The 18,772-nt window shown below is 42.6% G+C and overlaps 1 protein-coding gene across 1 annotated transcript; it reads left to right on the top strand.

Annotated features, from left to right (window-relative positions):
• Positions 1–4,622: 4,622 nt before the first annotated feature.
• On the top strand, positions 4,623–18,006 carry LOC141108347 (leucine-rich repeat neuronal protein 1-like). Its single transcript, XM_073599883.1, has 2 exons — positions 4,623–5,199; positions 15,323–18,006. Exon 2 carries the CDS (start codon positions 15,373–15,375, stop codon positions 17,581–17,583), a length of 2,211 nt encoding a protein of 736 aa, XP_073455984.1. The 5' UTR covers positions 4,623–5,199; positions 15,323–15,372; the 3' UTR covers positions 17,584–18,006.
• Positions 18,007–18,772: the final 766 nt, after the last annotated feature.

The following is an 18,772-nucleotide window of genomic DNA, read 5'->3' as shown; positions in this document are numbered from 1 at the left end:
ATTTTCTTTTACTTTCACTTTCAATGATAATAGTAAAAAGGACAAATAGAGAGGGTGAATCTCCTTAACAGGGGCATAGACAGCAATAAAAATGTACATGTGTTCTAATCCATCCCCACCATATCCAAAACGAAAAAAATATTTTTCCTTTAGTTATACTTTAGAATTTGCATACTAAGCAATTCCTGGGTGAAGGTAGCTACTGGTGCCTGCAAGAACCAGATTATTACTGTGCATTGGCATTTGGCATTTACTCTCAGATTGTCCCATATTTGTTGTACAGTATTTTTTGATGACATGTACTCTTTAGCCATCAAATAACAATAAGAATGAATCTGCAGATTTCCATTGTGTCTAAAAAATGTCCTAGTTGTATCTTGTCCAAATAAACATGACAGTCAAATTCTACTACGATATTGAAATCCTTAAAGTATATCAATAGTCAAAATGTTTTATTTTAGTATTGGATGGATTAGGAAAGGGTTGAAACCCCCTTGAAATATCCTTCTCCACACTATCCAGCTGAAAAAAGTTTTGGCTATGAATACAATACTATATGGCTATACACTACTACATTGCTATACATATAAGACTGTTTTGGTTCCTGCTTTCTGTTGGTGTCCATCGGTAATTTCATTTGTTTCCAGCTAAACTGTAACCAGCCTAGGGGGGGCGGGGTTTGGGGCGCAAGCTCGTCCCCCCTTTCCTGGCCTGCTGGGCTACATGCTCAGATAAGGGTCTGGTATAGATCTTGGGGGGGACCTTGCGGCATTTTTTTTTGTTTGGCATGAGGCCCCCCTAAAATCCATAGCAGACTTGAAGGGCTAAGATTGGTCTTCAATATTATTATTATTATTATTATTTATTTTTTTTTTTTATTATTTTTTTTTTTTATTTTGACTCTTTTGTTTGCATTTGGCAGGCGCCAGCTCCTTAACAATCAACTATTCACTAGTTATTAATGACGCCAGTGGGTGCCGGCTACTTAACAGCCAGCTATTCCCTGATTCCTAAGGACGATGGTGTGTGCCAGCTCCTTAAAGCGGAGTTCCACCCAAAACTGGAACTTCCGCTCATCTGATTCCTCCCCCCTCCGGTGCCACAATTGGCACCTTTCAGGGGGGAGGGGGGTGCAGATACCTGTATTAGACAGGTATCTGCACCCACTTCTGAGAATAGACTCCAACGGGAGTCACGCCCCCTCCCGCACCCCCCCGCTGTCTCCTGGGAAACACACAGGTCCCAGGAGATAGCAGGGACCACTTAGGACGCGCAGTGTGACTCGCGCATGCGCAGTAGGGAATCCGGGAAGTGAAGCCACAACGCTTCACTTTCTTATTCCCTCACCGAGAATGGTCGCTGGACTCCAGGACAGGTAAGTATCCATTTATTAAAAGTCAGCAGCTGCAGTATTTGTAGCTGCTGGCTTCAACTCTTCTGTGATGGCTGTCCACAAGGTTTAGGAATGTGTCTATGGGAATGTTTGACCATTCTTCCAAAAACGCATTTGTGAGGTCAGGGACTGATATTGGACGAGAAGGCCTGGCTCGCAGTCTCCACTCAAATTCATCCCAAAGGTGTTCTATTGGGTTGAGATCAGGCCAGTCAAGTTCCTCCACCTCAAACTTGCTTATCCATGTCTTTATGGACCTTTTGTGTGTAAAGGCAGGCGTCCCAATACTTTTGGTAATATAGTGTATTTAACAAATGTTTTTGTTTACTTTTTTGTGAATTGACTTTTAGACATGTTTACCCAATATTTCCTGAACTTTTCTTATTTTCTCAGTAAATTCCGCATAAACCTGTAGTGAATGGCCATTTTTAATATTGCATGAGATATTTGGTTTAAATGTGTTGCATGTCCCAAATATCTCATGCTATTTCCTTTTGTGAATTGTGCACTGTGTACTTCTGACTGCTACTGTTGAGTCTTCTCCACTGGATAGAGTAAGACAACACAATATATGTGGTTATAAATGTATTCATTTTGCCTTGGCCAATCACTAAGGGGATTGTTCCAGTGATGTGGGCTAGGGAAGTGGGTAAATATTTGATGCAATTTTTCTAGAAAGGTCCTTTCCTTCCCAGATTTGACCTGGAAAAAGATGTAGTGATGGTGGGACCATGCCTCCCAGACTTTGCCTGGAGAGGATGTGAGTCCAGAGGTCCTACTTCCCCAGGCCTGCTGCCTGGGGAGGTTATAACTCCAGAGAGGTCCATATATTATGGCAATCCAGAGAAGTCCAGTCTCCTCCCAAGCCCCCTGCCTGCCTGGGGAAGAGACCAGAGCTAAGAAGATAATTTGTTTCCTAGCTACCCGGCTGGGTCTAGAGCAGTGGTTCTCAACCCTCTAGTGCCGTGACCCCTTGATAAAAATTTCCCAAGTTGTAGGGACCCCCAAAAGTAAAATTATTTTCGTAGCGTGGGTTGTCAGCACCCAAGGCAAGACAAGTAATTTGCGCCCCTAACCCGCAGACATTTAGCACTCCCTGAGTCCTTTTAATGGCAACTATAACCACAGGTAGTGTTACTCACTGTGTCTCTGACTTTGTGGTGTCTCGCAGCAGTGAAAACTATGCCAGAATCAGGAGATAGGGTCTCCTCCAGCCCCTCCCACTTCACATTTCTCACCAGTCAGCTGAACTCTAGTCTCTGCCCCCCAGCCATGCCGTGAACTGAATGGGCGCCTGCGAAGGGGCTGAGAGGATGGCCACAGGCTCCAGAAATAGCCGTGCTGGGCGGCCGCAAAAAGGCTGGGAGAGCGGTGCGGGCTTCAGGAACAGCCCAGGATTCGGTGACCCCTGGCAAATCATCATTTGACCCCCAGGTTGAGAACCACTGGTCTAGAGTGTCCTAAACTTACCTGTGAGAAGTCTGAAGAGTCCCAACCTGGTCTTAAAGGTAGCTGCTAACCTGGGCCTACAAAGTTCACATTAGGCTATAGCAGGGGCATAAAGTTACTGGAAGATAGTTTTCAGAGGGAATCTATGCTGCAGTGTTTTGGATAACCTGTACCCCTAACCCTCTAACTGCTTCCAGACATTTGAGCAAATCAATTTTGATTCTCCTTGTCACCACAAGGAGATTAAGGAGATTGGTGGGGAGGGGATTTTATGTTGAGAAGGGGAATTTGGGAGACAGCAGGGGGGTAAGAATTGTTCTAGGAGGGCAAATTTAAGAAGGTGAGCTAGGATTGGTGATTTGGGGGATTTGTGTTGGAAGGGGGGATGAGGCTAAAGGATTAGAGCTAGGAGGGGGGATTTTGGGGATTTGTGCTACAAAAGTAATATATATCCTTTTTTTTGGGGGGGGGGGATTTGTGCTAGCAGGAATGATTGGAGGGTATTTGTGCTAGTGGGGGAAATTTTGTGGTAGGGATATGTGCCAGGATGGGGGATTGGGAGGAGGGGAAAGATTTGTACTTGGAGGGGAAATTTGAGGGGTAGAGGATTTGTGTTAGATGGGGGATTTGGGCTGGGGACATATGAGGAGAGAGAGGATTTGAGCTGGGAGGGATGGGGGGGTGGGGGTGATATTTGTGTTGGGAGGAGGGATTTCAGTCAGCAGGGATTGGATTTGTACTGGGAGGAGGGGCAATTTATGTTTAGGGGGTGAGCATGCATATTAGTGCTTGATTTTTTTTTGGAGGGGGGAGGGGATTTTCGCCAACACATAATGCTCATACATTTTGGGAGAGGGGGGGATGCAATTTGGCATGTTCGCTGTGGGCTCTAGATGACCTTGTCTCGGCACTGACTGGTTGTGTCACATGATGGCAAGATGGTCACATTCCTGATGTTTGATAATACAGCAGAGCTCACTCCCTACCGACAGCATGAAACTGTTTGACAACACAAATTGCATTTGAATTTAAATAGAATAAAAAAAACATGCATTAATCTTTGTAGAGAATAACATACAATTAATAGTTTTACTGTATTTCTGTACACAGTATGCACGGTACATGTACTCCGTATACTTATTGCATGGCTGCACACAGCATTTACAGGACAGACAGTAACTGGTACCCTACACTTATCGCATGGCTGTACACCGCATTTACAGGACTGAGTTATCTACTGCATGGCTGCACACATTATAGGACACAGATATGAACAGCATGATTGCACAATATTTTAGCCACGCAGAGATATAAATGGCATGGTTGCACGCAGTATTCATTAGAAGCGTATGTTGCGGCTTAACGCTGCACCCGCGGTACATATATATATATATATATATATATATATATATATATATATATATATATACAGCATGGTTGCACACACTATTCACTACAAATAAACTACAAGCTTAATTTAAGGTTGTAGAGAATTATGCATATGTAAGTATAATGTATGAAGGACACCATATTGAATGACTGCACAAATTTTGCACATTTGCAGCATACTGCATAGCTGCCCACACTATTCATTACAGATATAGGCTGAATGATCACACAATATATAGCCCCTTTACATCTCGGCTTTTAAGGCATTGTTGTTTTCATCTGCAGTATGAAGCAGACTGTGTCCTGATCACGTAGCTCTACAGCTTGCACCCTTCCTCTGTCTGCAGCTGGCAGCCAATGATGTCACTGTTTCCCAGTGCAGTCTGAGCCAGGCAGGGAAGGGTTAAGGATGAGACTCCCCCTGTTTCCAGGCAGGTCAGTGATGTGATCCTGGTCTGACACCAACACACAGCTTATCCATATTTATAATATCACTGTGTGTTGTCAGTTTCTATATCAGAAGCTTTACACTATCCATTCTCTCATTCCAGCCCTCCCTTCTCTCCTCATCATTGGCTGCTGCCCTGGTGCTTGGCAAATCCTATTGGCCGTTCTCAGCAGCTGTCAGATAAAAAGCTGCTTTTATACAGCATAAGGACAAGAAACAATCAAGCACAGAGAGGAACACGAGGGAGAGAGAGAGAAGGAGAGAGAAAGAGATAACATGATAGACAAAGGCAAGGCAGGCGAATTTTAGAGAACAGGAGAATTTTCAGGGTTACGACTCTGTAGAGAAAGGCAGAAGGCCGCAAGCGACCAGAGAGGGCTCGCGAAGAAAAGGGCGTGGAAGACAAAGAATGAGAGAACGCCAAACATAAAGCCGATGGCATAAAGTTCAGGACGTCAATTGTGCAAACGCAAATAGAGTCAAGACTCTTGGTGCTGTGTACAGCCAGAAGACCTACATAGTAAGTTTTTTCTTTGGCTTTTGTTTGACTTTCCATTGGGTTGCCTCATCACCTCCTTTTTGAGTTTCTTATGTGTCTTGCCTGTTTTGTCTATTAAGTTGCACATCCATTTTTTAGGTGGTAGCCTATTCCTCTACACTTTGTGCCTCCATCTTTTCTTTAGGTTGCCTTTGTCCATATTCATATTTGTCTCCCCATTATGTTTACTCTACATCTTACCTTTGGGTTACCTCTCTGACACCACTTAGAATGACTTACCTTCCCATTGGGTTGCCTATCTTTACTTTGGTCTGCTTAGTAGAGTTCCCCCTTGGGTTGCCTATTTTACCTTTAAGCTACCTATTAGTCTTCCCCCTTGGGTTGACTATCTTATATTTGGGCTACCTAGCATTTTTTCTCTTTGGGTTGTATATCTTACCTTTGGGCTACCTAGAAGCCTTCCCCTTTGGAATGTCTATCTTAACTGTAGGCCAACTAGTAGTCTTTCCCTCTGAGTTGTCTATCATCATTTTGGGCTACCTAGTAGCCTTCCCCTTTAGGTTGTCTATGTTACCTTTGGACTACCTAGAATCTCCCCCTTTGGATTTCCTATGCATTTTTACTTTTTGCTATGTAATCAACTCCCAGTTGTTGTTTTTTTTTTGTCTTTGTGTTGAGTTCCCTTCTTTACTTTGGGATACCAACCTGCCTTACCTGTCTTTTCTCTTGGTGAAGTTGAAGTTAATTTGACCTCTTGCTTGCTCTTTCTATCTTTTTCAACATATTATCTTCTTCATCATAATATATGCTTCGTCTTCCAAGAATCTGTTCCTCCACTTCTAATTCTCTGATATTTGACAGTACTGGGCCCTCTCGTCTATTACAGAGGATACTTTAGTTTACATTTTTAGCTCAGTGGTTCAGGTAGACTTTACACCTGTTCTAGTGCAGTTTTGGTCAAAGTGAGGCCCACTATTGCCCCTTAACAGCTTAAAGGGCTACATGCTTACACTATCTAAAGTGAAGCACTTCTCTTAAGTAATCGTGAGCCATTTTTAAGCTTACAAATGCTTTCTTGCCCTTATTCATATTTTCTAAAGTCAGCAAGAAAATTGTTTTATGGGAGGGAAAGGAGCTAAAATGGCAAGAACAATGGTGATGTACAAAGAGCAGAAACTTATAAGAAACCAATTGGATTCAATTTACTGCCGTTAGGTCAGTGAAAGAAGACTTCCTGTTGGTTGTTATAGCTTGTTGTACTTAGTGTATTGCTTTTTGTCTTACTGAACTGTTTAAACTATTAAGCCTAACATGGTTACACTAGCTATTTTGTGTTTGTTCTGCATGAAATTACGTTATGTAACAAAAGTGTGGGTGTGACCTGGGAATTTGAGAATGCAAAGTCTTACAACCACTTCTCACAACATCTTAGTTTTGGTAAACTTAAACCTTTACATCACTAAACATACTAAATTTAAATATATATTTTAATATCGCTACAGTTACTTATACTAACACAGGCATGACGCTACTGCAGCAGGCTAAGGAAGGGCTGCAATTTTAATTTACAGTCTCATTTTCTTCTTTTGTTTGTCTTGCCTAGCTACCCCTGAACACCTGTGGGTGAAAGAAAGAGACAAATCACAAGGCTCTCTGCAACTTTCATATTAAACAGCCGTTCTTTATCCCTGCAGGCTGCTGATTGGTGGACCTTGCAGTGATCATTCTGCCTATACAGCTGACAGCACGCTTCTACCAAAAGCCTATGCTGGTTTTTGGATACCCATCATCAGCAATAACATAACTTGGTTGGTGACAAAGGGGTGTAGCCTGTACAAAAGAAAGTCATTATTCACATTAATACAGCACTCAAGAGAGCAAAGGGAGGTTCTGATTCCTGACTTCTTGACTTCTTCTGAAAATGTTAGTTGCCCTGCTGTCATACTGACATTTACTGTACTCTAAATCAATAATCCTGAGCAAGACAGGGACTTTTCATTTTCCTACAGCTTTCCTGAACTGCATATTTGCCCCATGTCAGTGACTCTGAGGGGTTGATTTACGAAAGACAAATTGACTGCACTTTGCAAAGTGCAGTTGCACTCTGCAAGAGCAGTTGCTCCAGAGCTTAGTAAATGAGGTAAACCTTAACTTTTCAAAGAATACCCAATCACGTGCAAGGAAAATTAAAAAACAGAATTTTTGCTTGCACATGATTGGATGATGGAAGTCAGCAGAGCTTCTGCTCATTTACTAAACTCTGGAGCAACTGCTCTTGCAAAGTGCACAGTCAATTTGTCTTTAGTAAATCAACCCAAGTGTTGAAGCCAGAGGCTCAGTATAACAAATAGGCAGCTGGTATTTTCAGAGGGAGGCCCCCAACTCCCATCTCTGACTTTTACCTATAAGTAAGCCTATAATAAGGCTTACCTGTAGGTAGTGGAAATATCTGCTAAACATGTACCGTTTAGGAGATATTTACTGTAAATGTAGCTGGTGAGATCACCAGCGCATGCGCTATGAAGGAACGGCCACCCGGGCCATTCCTTCAGACTGTGCCATAAATGGCGGCTCACACAGGAGTGACGTCATCGGGGCTCCGGCCAATCACAAAGCCGGAGTCCACAAACCCAGAAGGAAGACTGGGTGAAGATGGAAGCGCCTGCAGTGGTGACAGTGTAGTGCTGGAAGGCTTCATAGAAACATAGAAAAGTGACGGCAGAAAAAGACTGAGTAGTCCATTGAGTCTGCCCATTTTATTTATTTATTTATTTTTTTTGTTTGTTTTTTTTTTATTTTCTTTCTTTTATTAACTTTGTTGTCTGACTATAGATCTATGATTATCCCAAGCATGTTTGAAGCCATTTATTGTTGACTGTCTCACTACCTCTGTTGGTAGTTTACTACAATCATCAACTACCCTTTCAGTAAAATAATACTTTCTAAGATTAGTTTTGAACTTTCCTCCAGTTAGCTTGAGGTCATGTCCCCGTGTTCTTGATTTTGGTTATATATTGAAAAGACTGCCTTCCTGAACCTAACCCCTTAGTTTTAAGGTAAATTTAACATAATGTGCTAGTATGCAATGCATACAAGCACATTATGCCTTTACCTTGCAGGGTACAAAAAAAAAAATGGCCAGTTTACTGCCGCTTTAAGGTTACTTTAACTATGTCTTACATGTATTTATGTTAAAATGTTATGAAAATACTTCATTTTTAATATTATATTACAGTCTACTCAAGATGGATACAAAAGTTGTTTGCTGGCAAATGGCAATTAAGGCTGGGTTCATGCATTTCTGGTGTGGTGCATTTTTATGTGCATTCACCTTCACCTGCATTCATGCAACACACTGCAGCGGAAAAGTGTGAACCTGGCCTTAGGCCCCTTTCACACGGGGCTGTCCGTTTTGACAGACTCCGCTTGCAGAAGGAACTGTCAGAGCCCCGCTCTCCTCTATGGGGATCGGATGAAAACGGACCACCTGTCTGTTTTCATCCGATCCGATCCACCAGAAGGATGGAAAATAAAATAGGGTTTCCATCCGTCTGCATTTAGTGGATCGGAGCGGATCAGATGTCAGCAGACAGGTCACCTCTGACATCCGTCACTCCATAGAGATGCATGGAGTGTTCAGGTCCGCATGTGTGAAAGGGGCCTAAGACCCCTTTCACACATGCGGACCTTTCAGGTCCACCTGTCACTTTTTTAGGCGGACCTGAATGGACGCTCCATGCAGGTCTATGGAGCAACGGATGTCAGCAATGACATGTCCGCTGACATCCGATCCACTCCGCTCTGATCCGCTGAATCCAGACGGATGGAAACCATTTTTTTCTATCTGTCTGGCGGATCGGATTGGATGAAAACGGACAGGCTGATCTGTTTTCATCTGATCCCCCATAGATGAGAGCAGAGCTCTGACAGGTTTGTCTGTGCACAGTGAGCAGAGACGGACCTGTCATCCGCTGGCTCAGCGGGGATCAAAAAGCGATCCCTGCTGAGCAGCCGGAGTCTGTGACGATGGACATGTGTGTGTGAAAGGGGCCTTAGAGGTTTTTTTTTATGTATTTCTTAGGGACTTAGGTATTGCACTTGCATTTTTAGGTCTACACATTATCATAAGAGGCTCTCACTCTCCCTGCTGGGAATTATATTGATTTTATATTATGGAGAATGTGACAGGAGGAGCTGGTGCACACAAAGGTGGGAAGGGACACCCCAAACTCCCAGGCGGACAGAAAAAGACAGGAATTATTGCAGGGGGATCTCGCTATTGGAGTATCTATAACCCATAGAAAGCCAGGGGCTGACTCAGACCACCAGACAACACCTCTAATTTGAATATGTGAAATTTCTCTTTTGGTTGGACCACTCTTTTCAAATTGACCTGTAAGTATTCACACTGAAAACAGACGTGTTTGGACTGAACTTATTTTCATGAAAATGCTTTTTTTGCAACATCATTAAGGATCCAATACAATAATATGAGGCAAACCTACTTCTAATAGATAGGATGTTTCTTCTTATTAGGCAGACAGCCAAACAAAAGACCACAAAGAATAATTTGTCCAGTGACATTGGCTGTAGTAATGTACAAACACCCTGGACCTCAGTGTGTCTGAAATAATATCTATCTATATTACCTTCTAGCTGTCAATCACATTCAAACTTTGCCTTTCCAATACTGCTTTCCAGTGCAGAGTGGAATCTGATTGGTGGTTTTTGGATAAGGTAGACAGCTCATGACCGAAGACTAACTATAATACACCTACAGACTAGGTACTTAACAATAGGAATTGGTTGCAGAGAAGATGTAAGTACATTCAAAAATGAAATTCCAGTTTCACACGGTGACTACCTCTCCACCCTTCATAGAGTCATAACACAAAAAGGCTTACTTGACAATGGTATTATTCTTGGATAATCATGGCATCACTATTTGGCTCTGCAGCCATCCTGGAGCCAAATGGCAATGCCATGGTTATCCAGGAATAAATGTGCAGTCCATTCTCAAGTAATTTATTTTCTTTTATGGCTTTATGTAAAGTGGAGACATGGAACAAGAGATTCTGGTGCCAGGATTCGGGTGCTGGAATCGGTTGTTGCAGAGGAGTGATCTCCCAGCTCACGAGAGGTGGGTATGCAAACAAGGACTTACAGTGAACCTATGCATTGACCATGCAGGGCAAATCACCAAATGAATTACCACCAGCAGCACATACTTCCTGACCCTTCAATTTCTGTGGCTGAGTAGACCACTGTGAGAAGAGGAAGCCATGTGTAAGCACCAAGCTAAAATGGGACAGCTCTGTATGCCTAGGCAGCCAATCACCAAGCACCAGTGCTGTCACCAGTGAGTCACATGCTCCCTCATACATGGAAGTATTAGGAAAAATAAGTGTAAGGGTTACATGTTGTGTTAGGGCTACAGGAAGAGTTAGTGGAGGTGGCCTTAGGTCAGTGCAACACTTTCTGCACTCTCATCTCTGTGCTAAAAACTGCCTGCTCAGTGCCTAGCACTCAAAGTTAAACTATCAAATATTTACTGTAACAAAATATTTCCACTGAAGTCTCCAAAACTAGTCGCCAACACCAGCTTCAGCTCACTTGTGCTTTAAAACCCAACTCCGGGCAACTAAGAAATGATCCCCTGCAGTGGGGCTCTGCCTGCACTGCAAAGGTTAATTGCTTGCAATGGTCTAGGGAAGGGGTCTCCAAACTTTCTAAACAGAGGGACAATTTACTGTCCTTTAGACTTTGAGGGAGGGGGGCTGGACTGTGGTCAGTTGGAGTAGAAAATCCTCCAGTGTCTGGGAGAGTAAAAATGCCTCAGGCTTGGTGGTCAGTGGGAGTAAAAAACATTACATAATGCATTAGTCAGTAGAATGAAGAATAGTGCCTCATCATTGGTATTAGTGGGAGCCTGAGAGGAATAGTTGCACATTGTTGATATTAGTGGGAGGAATAGTGCCACATTGTTTGTATCAGTGGGAGTAATAGTGCCCCATTACTGGTGTCAGCTGGAGGAATAGTGCCCCATTATTGGTGTTAGTGGGAGAGATTATGCCCAATTGTTGGTGTCAGTGTGAGGTAAAGTACCCCATTTCTGGTGTCAGTGAAAGGAATGGCACCTCATTAATGGTGTTTGTGGGAAGAACAGTGCCTCGTACTAGTGGGAGTGTCCCAAGGGCCAGATAAAGTAAAGAAAAGGACTGCATCTGGCCCATGTGCCACAATTTGGAGACCTTTGGTCTAGGGGAGCAAAAAAAGATTTGCTTACCCTGATTTATTTATTTTTACTATATCACTAATGTTTTGGACCAGGGTGGTGCCGTGGGCATAGCCTCGATTTAAGCAAGGATTTTGATACAGTTCCACATAATGATCTAATAAAAAAGTTGTACAAGCTACGACTTAACCCTTGGGTGGTTCAGTGGATATGCAGTTGGCTAAAGGATAGATATCAGAGTGTGGTTGTAAATGGGATTCATTCAAAACAGAGCAATCACTAGTGGTGTACCGCAAGGTTCTGTACTATGTCCTGTTCTATTTATTCTATATGTAAGTGATATAACTAAAGGTTTGTTGGGCAAGGTATGTCTTTTTCTTGATGGCACAAATGTGTGTAAAAGGGTTGATATCCCTGGAGGTGTCTGTAACATTGAACATGATTTGGCGTTGCTGGAAGAAGCAGTGGAAACAGCAGTTCAGTGTGTTTAAATGTAAAATAATGCACCTAGGGAATAAGAATCTGTTGACAGAATACAACATTGGGGGTACAGTGTTGGCCAGCACTACAGAAGAACAAGATTTTGGAGTACCTATCTCAGATGATTGGAAAATGAGCAAACAGTGTGACCAGGCAGTTAGAAAAGCAAATAGAATTCTAGGATGCATCACTAGAGGGGTCACCAGCAAGTGGAAGGAGGTTCTGATTTCCCTATATAGATCTTTATATCACTAGAGGGGTCACTAGCAGGAGGAAGGAAGTTCTGATTATCCTGTATAGATCTTTAGTGAGACCTCATTTAGAATTCTGTGTCCAATTCTGGAGACCTCACTTACAAAGGGATATTGATAAAACAGAATGAGCCCAGAAACAGGTAACAACAATATTGAAGTGTCTTGGGGATAAAACTTATCTGGAAAGACTTGAGGAACTTAAAGGGGTTGTAAAGGTAAAATTTTTTTTTTTTAAAAATAACAAACATGTTATACTTACCTTCACTGTGCAGCTCGTTCTGCACAGAGTGGCCCCAAACCTGGTCTTCTGGGGTCCCTCGGCGGCTGTTTCAGCTCCTCCCCGCAAGCATTAACCACCTTAATGCGAGCTCCCTCGCATGGTGGTTAGTGCTTGCGGGCGCGCTCCCGTGATACAGCCGGCGGCTATAGCCGCTCACTGTATCACTCGGCCCCGCCCCCCAGCGCGCCGCATCATTGGATGTGATTGACAGCAGCGCGAGCCAATGGCTGCGCTGCTTCCAATCCATCCACTGTAGCCAATCAGCGGCCAGGGTGAGTGGAGGAATAGATGTCGGGAACGAGAAGCTGACTTTCGAGGCGTCAGGTAAGTAAAACGGGGGGGCTGGGGGCGGCGGTATTGTCAGAAGTTTTTTCCCCTTAATGCATAGAATGCATTAAGGTGAAAAAATTTTTACCTTTACAACCCCTTTAATTTTTACAGTGTGAAGAGAAACGAAAGACATGACTGAAACCTTTAAATGCATCAAGGGGTTGAATATGGTTCAGGATGGCAGTATTTTTACTATCAAGCCAAGATCAAGAACCTGGGGACATGACCTCAAACTAACTGGAGGAAAGTTCAAAACTAATCTTAGAATTGCTGAAAGGGTAGTTGATGCTTGGAAAAGACTTCCAGCAGAGGTAGTGAGTGAGTTAACAGTAAGTGGATTTAAACATGCGTGGGACAAACATAGATCTATATCCAGACAAAAAAAAGTTAGCCAAAATAAGAAAAAACATGTGTAAATTAAAAAAAAAAAAAAAAGACAGACTCCATAAACCAATTGTTTTTTTTTCTGCCGTCAATTTTCTGTGTTTCTATGTCCCCCTGCAGTGTGGGAACATCCCCACTGCAAGGAATACCTTTACATTTTCCCAGAGTTGGGCTTTAACTATACAAAAATTAGGAAAACTGTGAAAACGCATATAGAATTGTCATAAGCATATGTACCAAGGTGTGTAGCCAGGGGCAGGTGTGGAGGAGCTGAAGTGACTGATGTACAAGCAATCTTCCCTGTGTCTGCAGGAGCCGCTATATCAAGTCACAAAACCCACCACTGATATATTTTCCTCTATCAGCCATGTTGGGCTCAGTATTCTGTACACATCCAGCTGCCGGAACTGTCCTTGGTGCTAAAACCGATTGCAGAGACCAAAAGCCATCTAATATTTGAGATGTTCATGTTAATAAATCTAATTCCAGGCACCAAGTGGAGTCATTGTCAAAGCAGGTGCAACTCTAGTCCAAGCTGTTTGCTTTCTTGGATAAAGTGGAGAAGGGTTAAAGCTTTTGTCAGCGTTTTATTTTTGTGGGTTAGGTTTTTATACTCGCTTCCTGTCCAAGTGGAACATCCAGTTATACAGCGGGCATCCCTAGAGGAAGAGGGTTTAAATTCTTGAATAAAGGGAACTGCAATAAGTAATGGACAGAGCAACAAACCATTTGCAACACCACTAAAAATATGTATTTATTTGGCTTCTCAGTGCCTAACATAGCTTCTGTGCAGGACTGAAGCTTCAGATTCCCCGAGAACTGGAGAGGACAGTCCTAAAAACCTGGAAACACAACACGGTGTAGGTTCAGGATCATTTAGGAATAAGGATACCAACAGCACTGGGATTTTAAACAGCACGGCAGCCAGGTGCAGAAGATGGATGACTCGGATGACAATGACAGCCACATAGCAGTTAGACTGTGTCTGCTCGATCAGTGAAAATGGGATATGTTCTTGTTGGCCTGGAGTGTACCTTCAATATAATTCAAGTATTAACAGAGCTTACTCATGTGATCCACAGTACACACACAGCTATAAAAATGTGTATGTGTATAGCAGCAGCATATGATGTCTGTCATATTCCAGACATCTGTGTACATTGCCCTTTTATTTTTCCTTTCCAGTTGCCACGCCTCCACAGCTATGGCGTAATAAATGATACAGGCTACTCAGGGTTAATTCTGTGCCTTCATTTCCATGTAGTTGGTTAGATAGAGCACTCAGGGTGTTGCCATGGTAACATCTTAGTGTGAGCTAAAAAGAGCGTAGGAGACGAGGCTTAAGATGGGGAGAAAAACGAGGGGAACTGGCAAATATGGAGGGAGAAGAAGTAGGCAAGGGGCTGACCAAAAACGTCACAAGGTGGAGGAAACAAAGAGGGCCCGGGGATGTATTGTGCAGTGACAGGAATTACATGCAAACGCGATCATGAATTGTGGAGTTTGGGATCAGGAGGATTAGCAATGTAATGGTTTAAAAAGAAAACATAATAAAATAATAATCTTTTTTGTGGCAATAGCAGGCCTCACCATTTGAAAGTGCCTGTGTGTTTTCCACTCAGCAACCAGTCAACATAAAAACGAATAAATTAAAATAAAAAATGGCATGCTGTACTTTCAGCATAAATGAGGAAAACATCCTAATCATGTATTCAAATACATAAATAATAAATCGTAGTAAACAGAATGTTTTGACAGAGTGAGGAAGTAAAGGTAGAAGCTGTATCGGGTTCTTCTAGTGATGAAAGGGAACCTGTCACTTTGACTATTCATGGCAACTCCATGCTTTTGTGTTTGATACTGTCATGGTTACTTATAAGCCTGGTTGACAGAGCAAGTTATCGGCACATGTTCAGGCAGCTGACAAGAACTCAGTGGGTCTCTCATCTCTGGCTCTCTGCTCAATACCTGAAAAAAATATATAATTTGGCTTTTATTTGCCAAACTACCCTGCAAAAATGGTAGGCAGGGTCTTGTCGATATGGGCAGTATAGATTTCTTTGGTCCAGTTTTGGCTAAACAAGTGTACAGAAAAATGTTGTCAGTACCATGCCATTTTAAATTATTTAATTATTTTATTACATTATCCATTCTAATTCCAGTCTCTTGGTCTCATTACAGGTCAATTGTTTCTCAACTGGATTACTGTGATTTTCAAGACAACATTGAACATGCTTCGTTTCTTATGTGTGAGAATGAAAAGACTGCTTTCTTGGACTGAACTTTGTATTCTTCTTATGATTTTCCATGTATATTCTACATCTTGCCTGGCATTCTGTCCTCCTCAGTGTGTTTGTGAGACAAGGCCTTGGTTCACACCTCAGTCAGTTTACCATGAAGCCAAAACAGTGGACTGCAATGACCTTCTGCTGACTCATATCCCAGAGAACCTCTCCATAGACACCCAGGTTTTGCTGCTTCAAAGCAATAAGATCTCACGTATGGGTTGGGAACTTCAGGATCTAGTCAACCTTACAGAACTAGACTTATCACAAAACCACTTTCAAAGCATTGAAGATCTGAGCATTTCAAACCTGTCTCATCTCATCACCCTTTATCTGGAAGAGAACCAACTCACAGAACTTCCAGACTATTGCCTAAAAGACCTAGAAAGCCTAGAAGAGTTGTATATTAACCACAACCAGATTAACTTTATTGGTCCCCGTGCCTTTGCTGGCTTAGGTAAGCTTCTGAGACTTCACCTAAATGCCAATCGACTACGTGTTATAGATTCAAGGTGGTTTGAAGATCTCCCGAATCTAGAGATACTTATGATTGGAGAAAATCCTGTAAGCGCTCTTCAGAACTTTAACTTTCAGCCTCTCGGGAAACTACATAGTCTTGTGTTAGCAGGGATGGAACTTGACCATGTTCCAGAAAATGCATTTTATGGACTGGACTATCTAGAAAGCCTCTCCTTTTTTGACAACCGGTTGGCTTCTGTTCCCAAGGAAGCACTGAAACCTCTCAAATTGCTAAAATTCCTAGACCTCAACAAAAATCCCATTAGCAGAGTTCAAGCAGGAGATTTTAGAGACATGCCACATCTTGAAGAACTAAGCCTTAATTCAATGGAGGAGCTTGAATATATTGAGAGTGAGGCCTTTCAGGATCTGCCTGAGCTAATTAAACTAGAAATCTGCAACAACCCCAGATTGACCTATCTAGATCCTGGTGCATTTGTCTCTAACGTTGGCGCCTTGAAAACGCTACTTCTCAGCAATAATCGACTAGCATTGATACCACTTAAAGTATTTCAAATGCTACCAGGGTTAACCGAAATCAGTTTGTACAGTAATCCTCTCCGCTGTGACTGTCAAAACAATTGGAAAGGACTTTCATCTCTGAGATTAATTGAAGCCCAAGCAACACTTTGCACAAGCCCTCCCCTGGTGAGTGGACACCCTTTTCAGGAAATACAAGGCCAAGCATGGCTGAATAGATGCCCACCGTTAATAGATACACACTCCTTTCCTTCTCGGCTCCACCTTTCCAAGCACCAGCTAGTAACTCTAACTTGCCAAGCAAGTGGTCATCCAAAACCTGAAATCTACTGGATAACTCCACATGGAGAAAGAATATCAGGAGGAAATGGCAGAGTACGTATTCAGGGAGAAGGTTCCTTGGAAATACTGGATGCCACAGAGGAGGACTCTGGGTCATATATGTGCCAAATGTGGAACTCAGATGGTACAGACAGCAAAAGTGTGGTTCTCTTCATCAATGGAACTCAGGAACAAGAAGTCACTTCCCTCTCCATCATTACCAAGAAAGTTCATTCAAGTTTTGTTGTAGTGGAATGGAAAATGTTGGGTGGCCCTGTGAATGCTCCAAGTGTTCTAGTGCCTGTCCAGTGGACCTCAGCAACAATGAGGATACACAACCCACATATCAGTTACACAGCCAAGGTTCCTCTTGAAATCCAGGAGTATAATCTCACTCATCTCCAACCAGCCACCAAATACGAGGTGTGCCTTACCGTTTCTTCTATTTCTCGTCCAAGTCAACAGTCTTGCCTCAATGTGACCACTAAGGATGCTTCATTTTCCATGGCAGTCATGGGTAGGCCAGTGAGTATTGCCTTTTCAGCAGCTCTTGGCTCTCTCATTGCTGGTTTGTGCATGGCAGCTGTCATTGTGTATGCCGGACATCACCTCCGTCACAAAAGCTGCGGACACTCTTTAAAAAAGTACATGCAGAGAGCTTCATTCATCCCCCTAAATGAGTTTTACCCTCCACTTATCAGCCTTTGGGAAGGAGAAGCAGAGAAAGAAAAGGAAAGCAGCCTTGAGCAACCTGTTCTGGTGCCACCACAAGAGGATAACACATTCCCAACCATTGTTCAAATTGACACTTCAAAAACATATATGTGGCAGTCATAGACTCACACAGGACTGATGACATTAAATATTGACTTTGCTGCTTTCCATTCGTAGAGGGTGTTCCTGTCTTAGATCTTTTTGTACAAATGGTTATGAAGCAGTGGTGAACTTAGCACAAACCCACCCAAAACTGGCATTAAAGACAATGGGGGGGGGATTCTTGTCTTTTTTTTTTTCGTTTTTAGGGAAAAAAAATCCACTGTTTTGCTCCATTACCAGCATCCAACAGTAAGGTTTAAGTGTCTTATGTGGACTTTTTCTGTGAATAAGAAGGGAGTTTTGACTTATGGAAACTGTCTCATGTGTATTGATTTAACAATGTGAAAGACTTGAGGCAAAGGGGAACTAAAAGTTTATTTTTATGCCATGTTGTGTGAAATTGACTGTAATCCTTTTTTAGATTAAAGGAATATGAGACTTTAACCCTAAAGGCCAATTATATGGTTTTTAAAATTGCTTGCTAGTAAGATTTTGGTTATTTGAATGGGTCTACTGCTGCGGTCTTGTTCAATAAAGTGGGGCAAAGGGTAAATATAAAGTGCAGTAATAAAGCAGCAAAACAGATCTTTTTTAAATTTAACTTAGTTTCCTATAAAGGACATTCTGATTGCGTGCTGCAATTGCTCCTCATTGTTCTCCAATTAAGCATGGTGGCATGCACGCCAAGCAGCCATTGGCATTTAGGAAGGTTCACATTTAGAATTAAAGAGGAACTGAACTCTGGAAGCTGTGCCTAAAAAATGTCATGCAGAGAGGAAAGGACTAGTCAACAGTATTGCCTGTGGTCTCCCTGCAGCTGATCCTTTCTCCATTGCTGACCTACAATGCCTTGCTCTGCGTTGTGTTTCTGACTGTAGGCAGCCGTCTTGGTAGAGACAGGGATTTGCTCCTTGTTGTCAGAGACTCCAGCCTAGAGAACAGTGAGCAGTCAGAGTCAGCAGAGCCTTAGGCTAGATTCACATCTGTGCAGGTCTGGGAGTGCGTGTAAATCACACGTGGTCCTGCACCCACATGCACACAAAACATGCTGCTTTTATTACAACACACAGGGGTGCCATTAACTTTTATTGGCACCCCTATGCACTGCAAATTGTGGTGCAGTTTCCAGCATGTGGAAATGCATGGTCCCAAGCATCATGCGGTTTCTGTGCTGCCATGTTTTGAAAAAGCTGCAGGGACCTGTTTCCTG

This window comes from Aquarana catesbeiana, linkage group LG09 (genome assembly GCF_042186555.1).
Source record: "Aquarana catesbeiana isolate 2022-GZ linkage group LG09, ASM4218655v1, whole genome shotgun sequence".
NCBI lineage: Eukaryota > Metazoa > Chordata > Amphibia > Anura > Ranidae > Aquarana > Aquarana catesbeiana.
This window is presented reverse-complemented; position numbering and strand designations above follow the sequence as displayed.